The sequence below is a fragment of the Palaemon carinicauda genome, chromosome 30, assembly GCF_036898095.1.
Source record: "Palaemon carinicauda isolate YSFRI2023 chromosome 30, ASM3689809v2, whole genome shotgun sequence".
Lineage (NCBI taxonomy): Eukaryota > Metazoa > Arthropoda > Malacostraca > Decapoda > Palaemonidae > Palaemon > Palaemon carinicauda.
In genome coordinates, this window is record NC_090754.1 from 84921732 (window position 1) to 84936782 (window position 15051).

Consider the following 15051-nt stretch of genomic DNA (forward strand, 5'->3'; position numbering starts at 1 on the left):
TTACCTTTGGAGTGAGGTGACTTGAGCTGGTAGTGGGTGGAGGCAGAGAGGGGAGGAGACAGTAGATATAAAAACGTATCAATGCTTATTATGTTATGTACACTTACTAATAAATTTATTCTTACTATTAAACACTTAAAATTAAAAATGCTTTTTTTTATTATTTTTGTCTTTTGAAATTTTTTTTATTTTTTTTTTAGAACTTAAAAAATTACTCTTTTTTAGCTTTTTTGATAGAATCACTATTATCATCTTTGCTTTCTGACACTTCTCTTTTGGAGAAATATCTATCCAAAGAAGCCTGTTTCTGACGATTCCTCAACATATTTCTAAAATGACTCGTACACTTGTCATTAACACTCTCCATAAGACGACTTGTGTGAAGTTTTTCTGGGTGTTTCTTTCCAATGAAACTCGTAAGGTTTTCATACTAACCGATAGCTTCCCTTATTTCTGCCGATGTCGTTTCTTCAGTCTCCCCCCTGTCCTCGCCACCACTAGAGCTGTGCTCTTCTTAAATGATGGTCAACTGCATTGCCTCCAACTCCTTCAAGTCTTCAGTCGTAAGCTCCTCCCTGTGCTCCTCAATAAGGTTATGGACATCAGCCTCATCGACAACAAGCCCCATGGACCTCCCGATTGAAATTATTTCCTCAACATCACCCTCAGGGGCAGGATCATCAACGGCCTCGTCTTCGGTTGAGGGATCGAAACCTTTGAAGTCTCGTTCTGCCACAACAGCTGGCCACAGTTTCTTCCATGAGGAGTTCAAGGTGCGCCGTGAAACCTCATTCCAAGCTTTGTCGATCATCCTCACGCACTGAACGATGTCAAAATGCCCCTTCAAAAATTCACGGAGGGTGAGTTGAGTGCTTTCGGTCACTTCGAAGCATCCTTTGAACAGATGCTTCGTGTAAAGCTTCTTAAAGTTGGCAATCACTTGCTGGTCCATAGGCTGGAGGAAAAGGGTGGTGTTCGGTGGCAGATAGAAAACCTTGATGAAGGAGAAGTCAGGATGAATGATGTCCTCGAGGCCAGGAGGGTGAGCAGGGGCATTGTCCAGTACCAGGAGACATTTGAGAGGAAGATTGTTCTCTTCTAAAAAGTTCTTGACAGCAGGACCGAAGCAGACGTTTGCCCACTCAATAAATATGGTCCTCGTGACCCAAGCCTTGGCTTTAGACTTCCAAAATACCGAGAGCCTCTTCTTCGTGATATTTTGTGCCTTGAAGGCACGAGGATTCTCTGAGTGGTATACCAGTAGGGGCTTAATTTTTAAGTCCCCACTGGCATTTGCATAAAATGGGAGGGTAAGTCTGTCCTTCATCGGTTTATGGCCAGGAAGTTTTCTTTCTTCAGCTGTGATATATGTAGGGTGGGGCATTTTCTTCCAGAAAAGGCCAGTTTCATCACAGTTAAACACTTGCTGAGGAATGTAGCCTTCTCTGGAAATTACTTTCTCAAACTTCTTGAGGAATTCTTCTGCTGCTTTCTTGTCAAAACTGGCCGCCTCTCCATGCCTGACGACTGAGTGAATACCAGTCCTCTTCCTAAAGCAATCAAACCACCCATGAGAAGCCTTGAACTCTTTGGGGGCTTGCTGTGACGTTCCTTCGTCTCCGCCGTTTCTTTGGGCTTCCAAGAGATCAGCAAAGATGGCACTCGCCTTGTACGAAATTACCGATTGCGTGTGTGTATCACCAGCGATTTTCTTCTCTTTAATCCATAGGAGAAGGAGTCTCTCCATCTCATCATTGATTGAGGTCCTTCCACTGGCAAGGACAGTCATGCCTTTAGAAGACTTACTTCCTTTAATGGCTTCCTTATTCTTGATAATTGTACCAATAGTAGACTGGTTACGGCCATACATACTAGCGAGGGTAACGATGCGCATGCCTTCTTTATATTTCTTTATGATCTCTCGTTTCCATAGTAATCATCTTCTTACTTCTCCCTTTAACATCACTAGCAATCTTGGGCCCCATGGCTAACAAATTAAAGTTATAATTAAGCACTAAAATGCACAAAAAATACGATATCTCAAGCACTCACATGAGATCAAGTCTTTACGAAACGCACACGAGATTCTGAACTGAGCGCGCGTATAACAAAGAGAGAGAGAGAGGCAGCATCTCTCTCAGGCATTGTGGGTGGGATTTCGGCCAATAGCGTATCGGCATCTTAGTGACGCCGTGACGCCGTGACGCCGACCAGTAGCAGACCAGCTTCTTAGTGACATATGCAGTGACGTATGAGCGTGGTGGTAAGCTAGTGACTCCCACAGTCGTACACGTAAAAACCGCCAAGTTTGAGTTTTGGAATTGGACGCTGTAAGGTGGGGAAAAATGACGTAACTAGGGGACGAAAAAACATCTTATTCCACACAGTAACGTGAAAAAAACGTAAGCTGGGGACGCCGTACCCCAGGGGTCTACTGTACTTTATTTTTATAAATGAATTATCTCTTTCCTTGTTTGTTGGTGGTGGTGGTTGTAAATTGCCAGGCACGGGCTTTTGCAACAATGCAGCCTGTTGTCTCTTTCCTTCACTAGCATTCCACTTCCATCGGAGTGTGGGAGTCAGCAATAAGAACATTAGGGTAGGTTCAAAAATAAAAAGAATCTTAATACTGTAATAAGGTTTGTTTTTTCTATACGTGCCAACCCTCCTCAATGACTTGTGGTGTCAAGAGAAAAAGGAATAGTTTTGACTTTAAAACTGAAATAACAAAGAGCCTCTAGCCTGTCACAGCTTCACTTCTTGCCTTTAACCTCTAGTGTCTCATTATTTACAAGAGATGTTTCTATTGAAAGGAAAGGAAGTGGGAATTTTTTTAGTTTATAATGGTTGTTGTGGGCAATGTGGTAATTTCCCTGAATGGTGAACGCCAGACTGGGATTCGAGTCCTGCTTAAACTCGTTAGTTTCTTTGGTTGCTACAACCTCACCATCCTTGTGAGCTAAGGATGGGGGTTTGGGGGAGCCTATAGGTCTATCTGCCGAGTCATCAGTAGCCATTGCCTGGCCCTCGTTGGTCCTGGACTGAGTGTAGAGGGGGCTTGGGCACTGATTATATGTAATATGGTTAGTCTCTAGGGTTTATCCTGCTTGATAGGGCACTGTCACTGTCCCTTGCTTCTGCCATCAATGAGCAGCTTTTAATATTAATAACTGTTGATAAACTGGGCATCTAGAGAAGAAGTGATATGAATATCAGGCGAGTATAGAAATAATAGATTTTATTATTAGAATCTATTCTTAACTTTTTCTTATCTCCAAGCTTGCATTTAAAGCTATGTAGCAAATGAATATTGGGAAACTATTTAAATAAAAGGATGTGATAGACTTTATTTTGATTTTTTTCTTATATGTATCCATAGCAAAATGAGCTGTGGTTTCATTAATGAGCTGGGACGTTTTGAATCTGACCTCCAGCCAGAACCAGATCGCAAGACAGAGTCAAAGATTTCCCGGACACTTAAGAAGTTTGTTAACATGGATGAGAATAAAGTGAGTATTCTTTTGAGAAACATTATATATTTCAGTATATTATTATAATCATTTTGCAGCATATGTTCAGATTGATTTAAATATATTCCATATTTTGTAAGCATAAAATATAACATCAATAGCACTACATATCTTCACCATCCAGAATAAATGGATTTTAGTTATATTTTCATATATTCCTTCACGAAGGTTAAGGAGGATATGGCATACAAAGTTGCCGAGATGATCATTAAAGATGTGACAAGCGTCACATTGGGCTCGCAGCATAGCAGCACACGGTCAAGTGTAGCATCATCAGTGCCTCCTCTCTCACCGTCGTCAGCATCACAAGACAATTTAAGTGATGTATTTACTTCATGATAATCCATTTAAAGAATGTCTCTTCCTTCAAGTGGTATACAAAGGCCAGATGTTTTTTTGTAAAACTAAACAAACATCATTATCTTTACTTTAAAAGTAAATACTAGTATTGAATATTAGTCAGATTAATTGTTTTACAATGCTGATTGATATTCTGTACCACACTCTTTACTCGAAAGGTATATACTTTATACTTTTAAGTCATCTCCATTAACGATATCCTGTTTATAGAATTTTCCTTTATTTTAGAAGGCTGAAAAGAATTATAATATGAAAATTCAATGTTAATGGAAGATAATGTTCAAAATTTTTTTCTCATACAGTTGACAATCACTTTGGCTTTCCGTTTGTTAAATATTATACTGACACAAAAACCATAACCATAAATGCTTTATATATTACATAATTAAGTTCAGGTGTTTGCATGCAATCAGTTTAGATATCAAGGAAAGTTGCTACTTGTATTATAAACAGACTCAAAACTTCACCTGTATATTCGCCTTAAAACCTAATAGTCACCTACAGGTGAGTTGTGATATTTTTGGGTGATGATATGATGACCTTTCCCATTTTACAGTGATATTTATATTGATAGTGTCATGTGCTGTATGTCATTTTGTTTAGCATGGTTATTATTTTATTTCAAGCCTAAGAGAGTGAATTATGAAATACAGGCTATGAATATTGAATTGAATAACTTATATTCTCTTCAAGGATTTTAAGGTTTATGAACTTCTGTGCGGTCAGGAGCATGAAGCTTTGTTTCTCTGCTTTTCTTGTAAGTCTCCTAAAAACAAAAGTGCATAATTTGGTGCTTTTCTCTCTCTCTCTCTCTCTCTCTCTCTCTCTCTCTCTCTCTCTCTCTCTCTCTCTCTCTCTCTCTCTCTCTCTCTCTCTCTGTGGGATGGTTATACCTACTTTTCTGGAATATCTTCCAAGGATTTGTACATACAGTAGATATAACACTGTAGTTATATGTTACACAGATCTGTGAATCTCGTTGTTAATTATGCGGGTTCAATTTAACATGAGATATTGTATACTTATTTTCCTGGGATATAAGAGGAGATTTTGCTTACCCAAGAGGAGAAACAATTCTTTTAAAATTGTTTGCTTGCCAAGGAATCCATAATTTAGCAAGGCTCGTGTGTGATAGAATTTATATGTTGTTCTCGAAAGTCATCTAGTATTTCTAAATAATTTTTTTATTAATTTTTATCATATTAATTCTAAGAAAGCGAGTGCTTACTACTATGTCATAATTGCATAGCTTGCATTATATTCCAGGTATCTAGAAGTTTTGATAGGTTATCACCGTCATTGTTGTATTGTGTGGCACTGGACGAGTGAATACAATAAAACTGCAGGTACTTGAAAGGTTTGTAACAAATTGTTTTTAGATATTTACATAATATTGGATGCTTATTATAAACACTTGTTTATTTTTTTGTCTAAAGTTGAAAGTTGGAGGCCTTCTGCGTCAATAGGCGTAGGAGGAGATGATGATGATGATGAAAGTTGAAATATTATATAGAATATTAGCATATCCCATGGTTTTCTGTACTCTGAAAGTTTATAGTTTTTAATATTGATATTAAAGTTTTTCAACACAGTTTGTTAACACAGGACATTCCTATGCATTCTGCATAACACTAAATACAAATATGTGTGGAATTACTTTTGAAATGCTGTGTACTATACATGTAAAATATCTGAAGATGATTCTTTTTTTTTAAACAGTCAAGTGTGTTTCCTCATAATCCCATCAATCACTTAAATTCCTACAATCAATTTATTTCAGCTCTGTAATGAATTATAATTATCCATGTAATATTTATCTTATAGTGTTTATTTTTTACTTCATCTATAAACTAGTATGGAGTGTCATGCAAACATGTCTGTAGGGAAAGGGATAATTTCTCAGGACAATTCTGCAAAGCCAAGTGGGAAATATTAAAATCCCTTATGAAAGTTTCAAACCACACATTATAACTGAACTTTTGTTTCTGTTCAGAGTGGATTCCTTTCCCGTGAAAGAAAGTGCAAGTGAAATTTAATGTAGCATAGCTATTCTAGTGGTTTGTACTTTTAAGGTATTTTATTGAAAATTTCTATGATGTAGATATTTCACTAGAAAATTCCCTATACTAAATGTTGAAAAGGTTGATAAGCAATGGTGCTTTATTTGAGATGGTATGTACAATTTATTAGCTTTATTTTCCCTTTATGTCATAGTGTGGAAATATTAATTTTCTTTAATCTATTTGCTTTGCAAAATTAAGAAGTTTCCAGTTTGGATATTGTGAACCTTCTTTAGACTCCAAATACAAGTTTATTATAGAATGATCATTGAAGAGGGTATGGGTACTTGTTAATTTTTTCCATTCATACATCCATACTTTTTCTGGAAAGATATATGAAAATTCAGTAAGATATATAAACACATTTATGCTAAGCATCAATTTTTGCAAGATTAATATCATGATAGCATTATTCAGTGTCTATGTACACTTAAGACACATCATTCTACAAAAAGTAATTTACGTTTGTGGTACGATCTTTGTAATGTGAAATTGATTCCATTCTTACTAAAATCTTGAGTAAAAGTAATTTAATCAAATATTTAATTGTTAAGTATTTTGGGTTTAAGCAGATGCAGTGTATTTTTCTTAATAGAAGTAAAATTTAGGAAGATGGGATTTACCCTTATGTATAGATTAGGATAAATCCTGTTTTCGGTTTAAGTCTAACTTGAGACCCCTGTTGGTATTGCGGTGACAAACCATGATTAATGGTCACAGCTGTAACATAATTTATGGTTTCTTCTAGCACAGGGGTGTAATTTTGGTAACCCAAGTTGTTTTAGACAAGTTATTTTTTAGTTGAGCCGTTAATTTGTTTAGTTTTACTTTAGGGTATGAAATTTTCAGAGCATTTTATTGTTTTGTTTTTCATTTATTTAAACCACTTTAATTTTTCTTGTTTTTATTAATTGGGTGTAAATCCCAAGGATACTGGTATTTATAGAGTTAATTAGTTTTCTGAAATGTTTTTACAGTGTTCAAAGTGGACTCATAATTTAGCTAGTTTTAATCTTATTCTAATATTTCTTAATATTTTTGTAAGATTAATCCAGAATGGAAATGTTTTGTTTTAACAAGAACATTTATTATGCCATAAAATTTAAATCCAACAATATTAAATTTTAAAGGAGCCAGTAACACAAGTTATCTTCACCAATTTTTTTTGTTGCCCCAAATGAAATTAAATACAGTACCTTTGTTTCACATAAAATATCAAATAGCAAATAGAATAAGTACATTACAGTACAATCATAGATATGAATCAAAATTTTATATAGTTTTCTATATGCTGACACTCCTTAATCTATATTCAATCTAGGTAAACTTATCTATAGTTGACTTCATGTAGTTCAATACCATTCATCAAGAGCTATTAACTCTAATGACAGCAAAATAAAAAAAGACATTTCAGAGGGAGGAGGGTAGATGCAGCTCCCTTGGACATTAGTGAACATGGAGAGTCTCCTTTTATTAATATTGAAGGTTGAGGAAGAACAACACTCATAAGAAAGAATACCTTTTCTGAAAGAAAACAAGAAGAATCTTTTATTTCATATCTTGTATGGTGGCCCTGGAAATTTTTGGATGAACTGTATCCTCATCTTTAAATTACGTATGGATGCCACAAAGAAACACATTGGCTAATACTGTCCTTACAAAATTTCTGCCTCATTATCCTTCGGAACCTTCCATTCTCTTGCGTACCTCTCAATCTCCGTCAGCTCCTAATTGGCTAACCTCTCAATCTCCGTCAGCTCCTAATTGGCTAGCCTCTCAATGTATCTCCAGTAACTTGGAAACATCCTCTTCAGTAATCTCCTCAAGAATGTTCTACAGATGGTCTGGGTTGATGGGACCCCGTTCTGGATGCATTAAGGACATTTCTTTCTCCACTCGTTCTTTATTGACAGCTGCCACAGTTTTGTTGTTAACCAAGCATCAGGAACACAGATGATCACATCATCCAGTATTTGTAAATCCACTTACAAATAGAGATGATGCCTTTGTCTATAGGTCTAATGACAATGGTGTTAGGAGAAAACATTATATGGATATTCTTATACCGATGGTCTTTGGCCTTAGCGTGACTGGAATCATCTATAAAGAAGAGAAAATGTATGGGAATTTAATTTAATTTGGAATCTTTCTAAAGATTCGAAAAACTTAATCGAGCTGCAATATTTTAAGAACCTGTGATTGACCATAGTGCCACGCAATCTAATACTACTGTACTAGCAAAACATTCCAAACCGTGTAGCTATAGGTGGTAGTTGGCATTAGCTATATACCTTTAAGATTACATGAAACTGCTTCTTGATACATTTAATGTTTACATTGAATTACCAAAAGCGTATATTAAATGAGAAAAAAAATTCAGATCTCTGATTTGGAAAACTGTACAGTTTGTAAGATCTGTAACAATCTGCAGTTTTTTTCCTTTGGCATGAACATTTTGTTAGGCATCATCTTCTGAAAGAGGCCCAGCTTTAACTCATATTAAGAATTCATCAGCCCTTACAGTTTTTCTGTGTTGTTAAAATTCTTACAAGAGCTGACTTAATCTAGTCCTCTTACTGTGTCCTTTAGACTGCTTAATTGAGAGAAGGTCTTTGCCATTGTCATGTCTTGCTATGGTGGCTTACCCCTATTCTAGCTATTTAGCAGTTGAAAAACTTCTTTGTCATCATGTCAGCATCATACGTCTCTTAATAGTACTCTCTGCTTCATTGCAAAGGCAGCATATTTTATCTAAAGCAGATGTAGTCATTTTTGGAAGTCCTAGTGCCTTAGTAGCATCGACACGTTATTTTTCATTATTTTTACTTCATTGCACAATCTCCAACTTCACTTCAAGAACAAAGTTCTTACACACACTTTGACTTTCCTGATGAACCATTCTCAGTTACACACAATGCATAAAAAATTGCTTTAATGCAATCACACTAACAATTATTTACTTTAATTACAAAACTTTTTTAGTATTTACAATATTCTAGACTTTTTACTTTAATAACAAATTTTTTTTTAGTATTCACAATATTTTAGATTCCTATTTTCTATGAAAAGGCTTTTAATTACAAGTATTGGAATAGATCGGATTATGGTACAGTATTGTCATTGTGCATGATAGATACTGCAATACAGACCCAAGAGTGGGCCAGGCATATCCCAGTGTTTTCTTGAATTTTGTTAAAATTTGCCATTATTAGATATCATCATGACTTATATTTGGAATTTCAAAAGAAGTAACCTGTAAATTTGACAAATATATTGCCAAGGCTGGATGTAGTCTATTAGAAGGGTAGCCTTAATTCTATAGCAGCTTTAGACCTTTATTAATTCACATAAGGACAGAAAAAGGGAGGAAATATAAATAAAGAGGAAATAATCAGGAATATATATTCATTTGTTGCACCTTCACTAAAATACAAGATGTCAGTCACAAGGATGACAACAATATACAGATGCATGTGGACCTGGAATTAGAACTTCGTATTAACTTGAATTGATCTTTTCATGTGAACTCTCTCGACTAAATGTAGCTTCTAAAGCCTTGACAGCCTTGACCAAAGAGTCATGTATACTGTATATGTGATATGTGGTTTGACCTTGAAAACAAGCTTGTTGCATATACAGAGGATACTGCTCTCTTTGCATTGGTCCCTTGTTTTGATTATACAAGGTGTCTACAAAGTCTGGGTACACAGGAGATTAACACATACTTTTAAAACAAAACAATTTTATTTAAATCTAATGTTAATAAATATTTTCAATATGGTTTGTCCAATAAACTGCCTGTGTCTTTAAATTTCTTGATCAATTTCCCGACAGCTGTAAAATAAATAGGTTGCCCATGAGGATGTCGATGGTTAAATTCTTCTGAAATTTTGCGATAAAATCATCCATCCTTCACGTCCACTTAAGAGTACCAACTCGATTTGTTCTTTAGACACAACCATCATTCAATCTGGACAAGAAAAATAACATAAATGAAATAGTGAACTTTCCTATGTACCAGACTTTATGGACACCCTGCAGATTTATAGTTGCCAAAGCTCTGAATAGAAACTTAGTTATGATTAATACATAATACAAATTATTGGAGATGAAGTTAGACCCTAAAACTCAAAGTATGATTGTTAGTAGGTAGAGGAGTGTATTCCCCCACTCTACATCTTTGAATTAATGGTCTGTCAGTTAAGATCTCCACAGTCTTGTGTGGGATACAGGCTTTTGTGCTGGTAGCCCCTCTGATAGTGCTTTTTTAACTACTTGCAATTCATTTAAGATTTTTATGAATCAATTTTTATTATGTATGTATTGTTGATATCTTTGATATCATAAAATTTTGATATACAGTACTAAGAAAAAGCTTTCAAGATTTTTAGAGATTATTGTATTCTTAGAAAATTTCTTTTTATTTTCCCATGTATTGAGTATTTTTTTCTCCCATATAATCCCCATAAGCTGCCTCTTTTCTTAAGTTATTAGTAAATATCTTAAGAATTGTTAAATTCCTTATCATAGATCAGGATGAGATTATGCATTTGTATGAGATTTTTCATAGTTCTGATCATCTTTTGCATTCAAAGCTTCTAAAACTAGACTTTTAACCATGTAGATTATTGTTAATGCTAATAGTCCTGCCTTTCTCTTTTAGGTTCAATATCACTAATTTTTCTAGAAATTTTGTTCCTGCTTTGACCAAATTGTGAAATTATTTTCATGATCATGTGGTTGAATTGGTAGAACTTGAAAACTTCAAACTGTGTAAATATTTTTTATTTTTTTTTTTAACAGGTTGACAATAATGTTGTCTCGTTTCATAGTTTATCTTTGTTATTTACCCTGATTTTTAATCTTTTATTTATGCTTTTTTTATTTGTTATTTTCCTTATATAGTTTATTCTTTACTACTTGATTTATTTTTCTGTGCTGTCTGCTTTCCCAATTGGGTCTTTTTAGCATCCTGGTGTTCCCATTAAGGTTGCAGCTTGGAATGCACTAACAAAAGCAAGGATAATGGTAATAACCACCGCAACCGATGTGGTAATGTCCCTAACTGGTGAACGCCATACTGGGGTTCGAATCCTGCTCAAACTCGTTAGTTTCTTGTCGCTACAACCTCATTGGTCTTGTGAGCTAAGGATGGTGGATTTGGGGGAGCCTATAAGTCTATCTGTAGAGTCATCAGCAGTCATTGCCTGGCCCTCCTTGGTTCTAGCTTGGGTGGAGAGGGGGATTGGACACTGATCATATGTATATATGGTCAGTCTCTAGGGCATTGTCCTGCTTGATAGGGCAATGTCACTGTCCCTTGCCTCTGCCATTCATGAGCGGCCTTTAAGCGAAACGCAATGTTTAATGGGTACTTAAGTCCAGAGACTGCCCTTTTGACTCGCCAGTAAAAGACCTCAGGTTTGATTACTGATTTTGAATAAGTATGAATTCAAGTACTTTGAGATAGTTTGATTAGCTGGAAAGAATGGATGGGTATCATTTTGAGAAAAGTGTATTAATTCAAAAGTGGTAGTTAGTGTTCATCCAATAAAGTGAAATTTGGTAGGTTCACACTTAGTACCAAGTTATGTTATCCTTATGATGTACTGTAGAGGTACAGGAGTCAATATTTGACTCAAGTAAGAAGTAATTAATTACTCTGAGTACATATAACCTTTTAAAACAGATTTTACATTTCATAGATTGAAACTACTTTTATACATCCCTTCAGAGTCTCTCCCCCTATTACCTCTGATATGACGTTTGTATCTATTCAAATTTGAGCTTTCAAAGTGATCAGGAGACTGAGAGAATTTATTGAATTGAGATTTACCTTATCTGAGTAAAATATCTTATCTTGGTAATATTTAGACAGCTCTGTATACAAGATATTAGGCTCTTTTACACAGAAATTATAATGTACTTTAAGAATATTTCTTTATTTCCAAATTATAGCAGAATTTTAGAATTTCGATTTCTGTCATAAATATGAAAACCAGGACTTTTAAAGTTACAATGTAAAGGTTTGTTAATCCAATTTGTATAATGTTCTTTGTTTATAATGAGAAAGTATCTTTGAGGTGAAGAGTTGGAAAAATACTTGAAGTTTATAAGGAATTGATGTGGTTATACTGTATAACATGAAGAATCTTTCTTTTTTTAATTCATAATTTTTAAAGTAATAGAGAAGGTTCCCTTTAATTATGTAATAGTATTTACTCAAAGAAAAGGATGCTGATCAAAAGCAAATATCTAGAAAATAGTTGTGACCGGTTTTGTTATGGGGAGAAAGGTGGACCCTTCTACTACTTTCTCTTTTCAAGCAAGATTTGATAAGAATACAGGAGTGACCTATTTATACATTAGTTCTTGAATACAGATAACTGTAGCTTAAAAGGGGGGAATTTATATGTGAATGCAAAGAAAATTCTTAATATTTCTGATAAAGAATATTAACTTTGATATAATTAAGAAAGATTTTTGGTCTGATGACCTGTCACAGGAAGCATGAGGTTATTCAGCGTATCAAGATAGTGAATAAAAGAGCGGATGAGATTCGGATTGTGCAATGAAGTACAGAGATCTGCTGATTTACTTGGAGGAAAACTGTACAGTTGTGCTTTGAAGTAATACTGTAGTTAGAGAAGTTGCATAGAAAGATAAAAGAAAGGAAGTGACAATGGCGATAGAAGAATATACCCTAAAAAGCTTGTTAGCTAACGACCAAAGGGATGCTGCAGATACCTTTTAATGATGGCAACAGTGCACAGAGGAAAGTGTACTGTTGGCATTACCCCTAACAGATCATGATAGTCTATTAAGATTTGATACAATGATATTACATAGGAAATACTATAAGGCTTAAAATAAAAAGTTCTAAAGTTGTGAAACATTTGAAGTGCTCTTCCAATTTATTTAGATTTTTTTTTTTTTATTGGATGCAGAATTTTTATATTTCAGTTTAAAATTAATGTAGATAGTTATAGGTGAATTTGGCCAGTCATGGAAGTCACATGATTCCATAGAAACTATATGGTTGTATTGACTTTAGTATAGATTTTTAAACTTATTTCTTGTGATTTGTTGTCAGAAATTTGATCTTTGAACCTTTTTTCAGTGTTCATTAATATTTTGCTCTCTATTTCAGCAATTTAAATTATACTGCCCGTGGTTCTGGGGTAGTATTATCTGTAAGTGTGAATATCTTAGATTTAAGGCCTATGAATATAAAGGCAAATCTTTAATTAAGATAATAGTATTTTTTTTATTTTATGTTTCCATTATAAAGGCCTATTTTTCTGTTTGTTCCTACACAACAATCAAATCCCTGTCCTTTAATTAGGGAGATTGTTTCAGCACAATTGGGAGATAGTCATTAGAGCTCTGTTAACAAGTGGTTAACCAGCTGGTAAAGGGTGCAGGTGAGGAACCCCGCCTTCTTTCCAAGCTGGAATAGCCTATCTTTCAACTTGCCCGCTGTCGAGTACACTTACAATAATGCCAGTGCCTTACCAAACATTTTCATATTTTTCTTCTATTGCAGGAAGTGAATGTGTTATTGGACTTGTTGTGATGGAAGTACAGGTAAAGCAAGATGTTCGGAATTGCCAGGCAAAAGGCGGTCGCAAACCGGCTGTAGATCCACACTCCCTCTGTACGTCTTGTTGGGGCACGATTGCTTGCAATCATCCCCATGTGCCGAATGCAGGTCATGGTCTCTTGTGCAGTGTCAGGCGTATGCCTTGAAGAGAAAGAAGCAAGCTAAGCCTTTGCATGGGTTGGTCTTATCAACTCTCAAAAAGACACTGAAGTAGTCTTTTGCTGTTTCCGCTACCCTTGTGTATAGAAGGTCTTCAACTTACAACTATTCATAGATACAAACACAAATCCAACTGAAATAAAAAATCTCAGATATTGTATCAAAAGTTCATAATGAAATACTGTACTGGAATAAAACAATATCATGTAATTTAGTGCAGTAATGAGGCAACATGTACTGTACAATATGAAACCAGACTAAATTGAGTTGAGTGAAGCGTTCCTTAGGCCAAAATTTGACGAGATTCAACTTACAAACAAATTGCCTTACAAACTGCTTCTTTGAGCCTATTAAGTTTGTAAGTTGAAGACTTTCTGTCCCTGGTTCAGTCCCCGGTGAGTATGCATCAGCAACAAGCAGCCCTTAGATCTGCATAGGTGGGGTTTTCAGGTTTTGGTGGTGTATGTGGTACCCAAGGGTTTGCTGCATCCCCTTCGAAAGCTAAAAGCTCTTCACCTCTTTTCATGCAGACTACTGATGACTGAAAGACTTCCACAGATCTTTCAGGTAGGCTCACTATTACATTTTTGAGGCAGCTTATAGCTAAGGCTACTAATCCCCCAGTTCCCCATATATTCCTGGTGAAGCTGTGGTGAAAGGCGTGGTGTTGCCCCCAGTATCAGGGTCTAGGTGACCCCCCAAGACCACAAGGACTGTGAAAGCCTGTAAATGAGCTTCCATGCTGCTCTAGTGCTCTGGGTTACCTTGATCCCTGATCCGGTTCTTGTGTATCTCACCCTTTCTCCTGTGCCCATTACCCCGACCCTTATGGCTGGTGGTTCGGGACCCATATCACCTGGTCCGTGTCTATGGTTGTGCCTCTGGCCTCGCTTATTAACGGATCACCAGGCCCTGTTATTGTGCATTCCTTCTCCCTTGTAAAAGTGTATTTCGGTGTTGTGGCTCCTGTAGGCGCAACGTATTTCTCACCCCCCCCCCCCCAAAACATAGTCATTTGCTTGTCACTTAGATTTTGACCCTCTGCTTATAGAGCCAGGAAGAGGAAAGAGTGTGAGTGCTGTTCTTCCTCCTTCTTATCCTCTTTGTCCTTCAACTCTGATTCTGCGAAGGTTAGCCATACTGTAGTTGTAAGGAGAGGCTTATTTTGACACTATTTCTCTTTCGAGGAGGGTGAACGGTAACCGAGTGGCTTCCAACCCCATGTCACGGTCCTCCCTTGTTGTAGTCTCAGCCCTTTGTCTGAGTCCCAGCCACCACGGTAGCCTTGCCACCCCAGTAGCCAGCTGGGGCAGGAGTGTTCAGTTTCTTTTCCTTGAGT

The 15051-nt window shown here is 36.0% G+C and overlaps 1 protein-coding gene across 1 annotated transcript in view; it reads left to right on the top strand.

The window, feature by feature from the left end:
* pkaap (A-kinase anchoring protein pkaap) overlaps positions 1-14708 on the top strand; it is a 98164-nt gene extending 83456 nt beyond the window's left edge. Inside the window, exons 9-10 of the mRNA XM_068354133.1 lie at positions 3380-3509; positions 3699-14708. Coding sequence (XP_068210234.1) covers positions 3380-3509; positions 3699-3869 — 301 coding nt within the window. The 3' untranslated portion in view covers positions 3870-14708. The remainder of the gene's footprint in view (positions 1-3379; positions 3510-3698) is intronic.
* Positions 14709-15051: the final 343 nt, after the last annotated feature.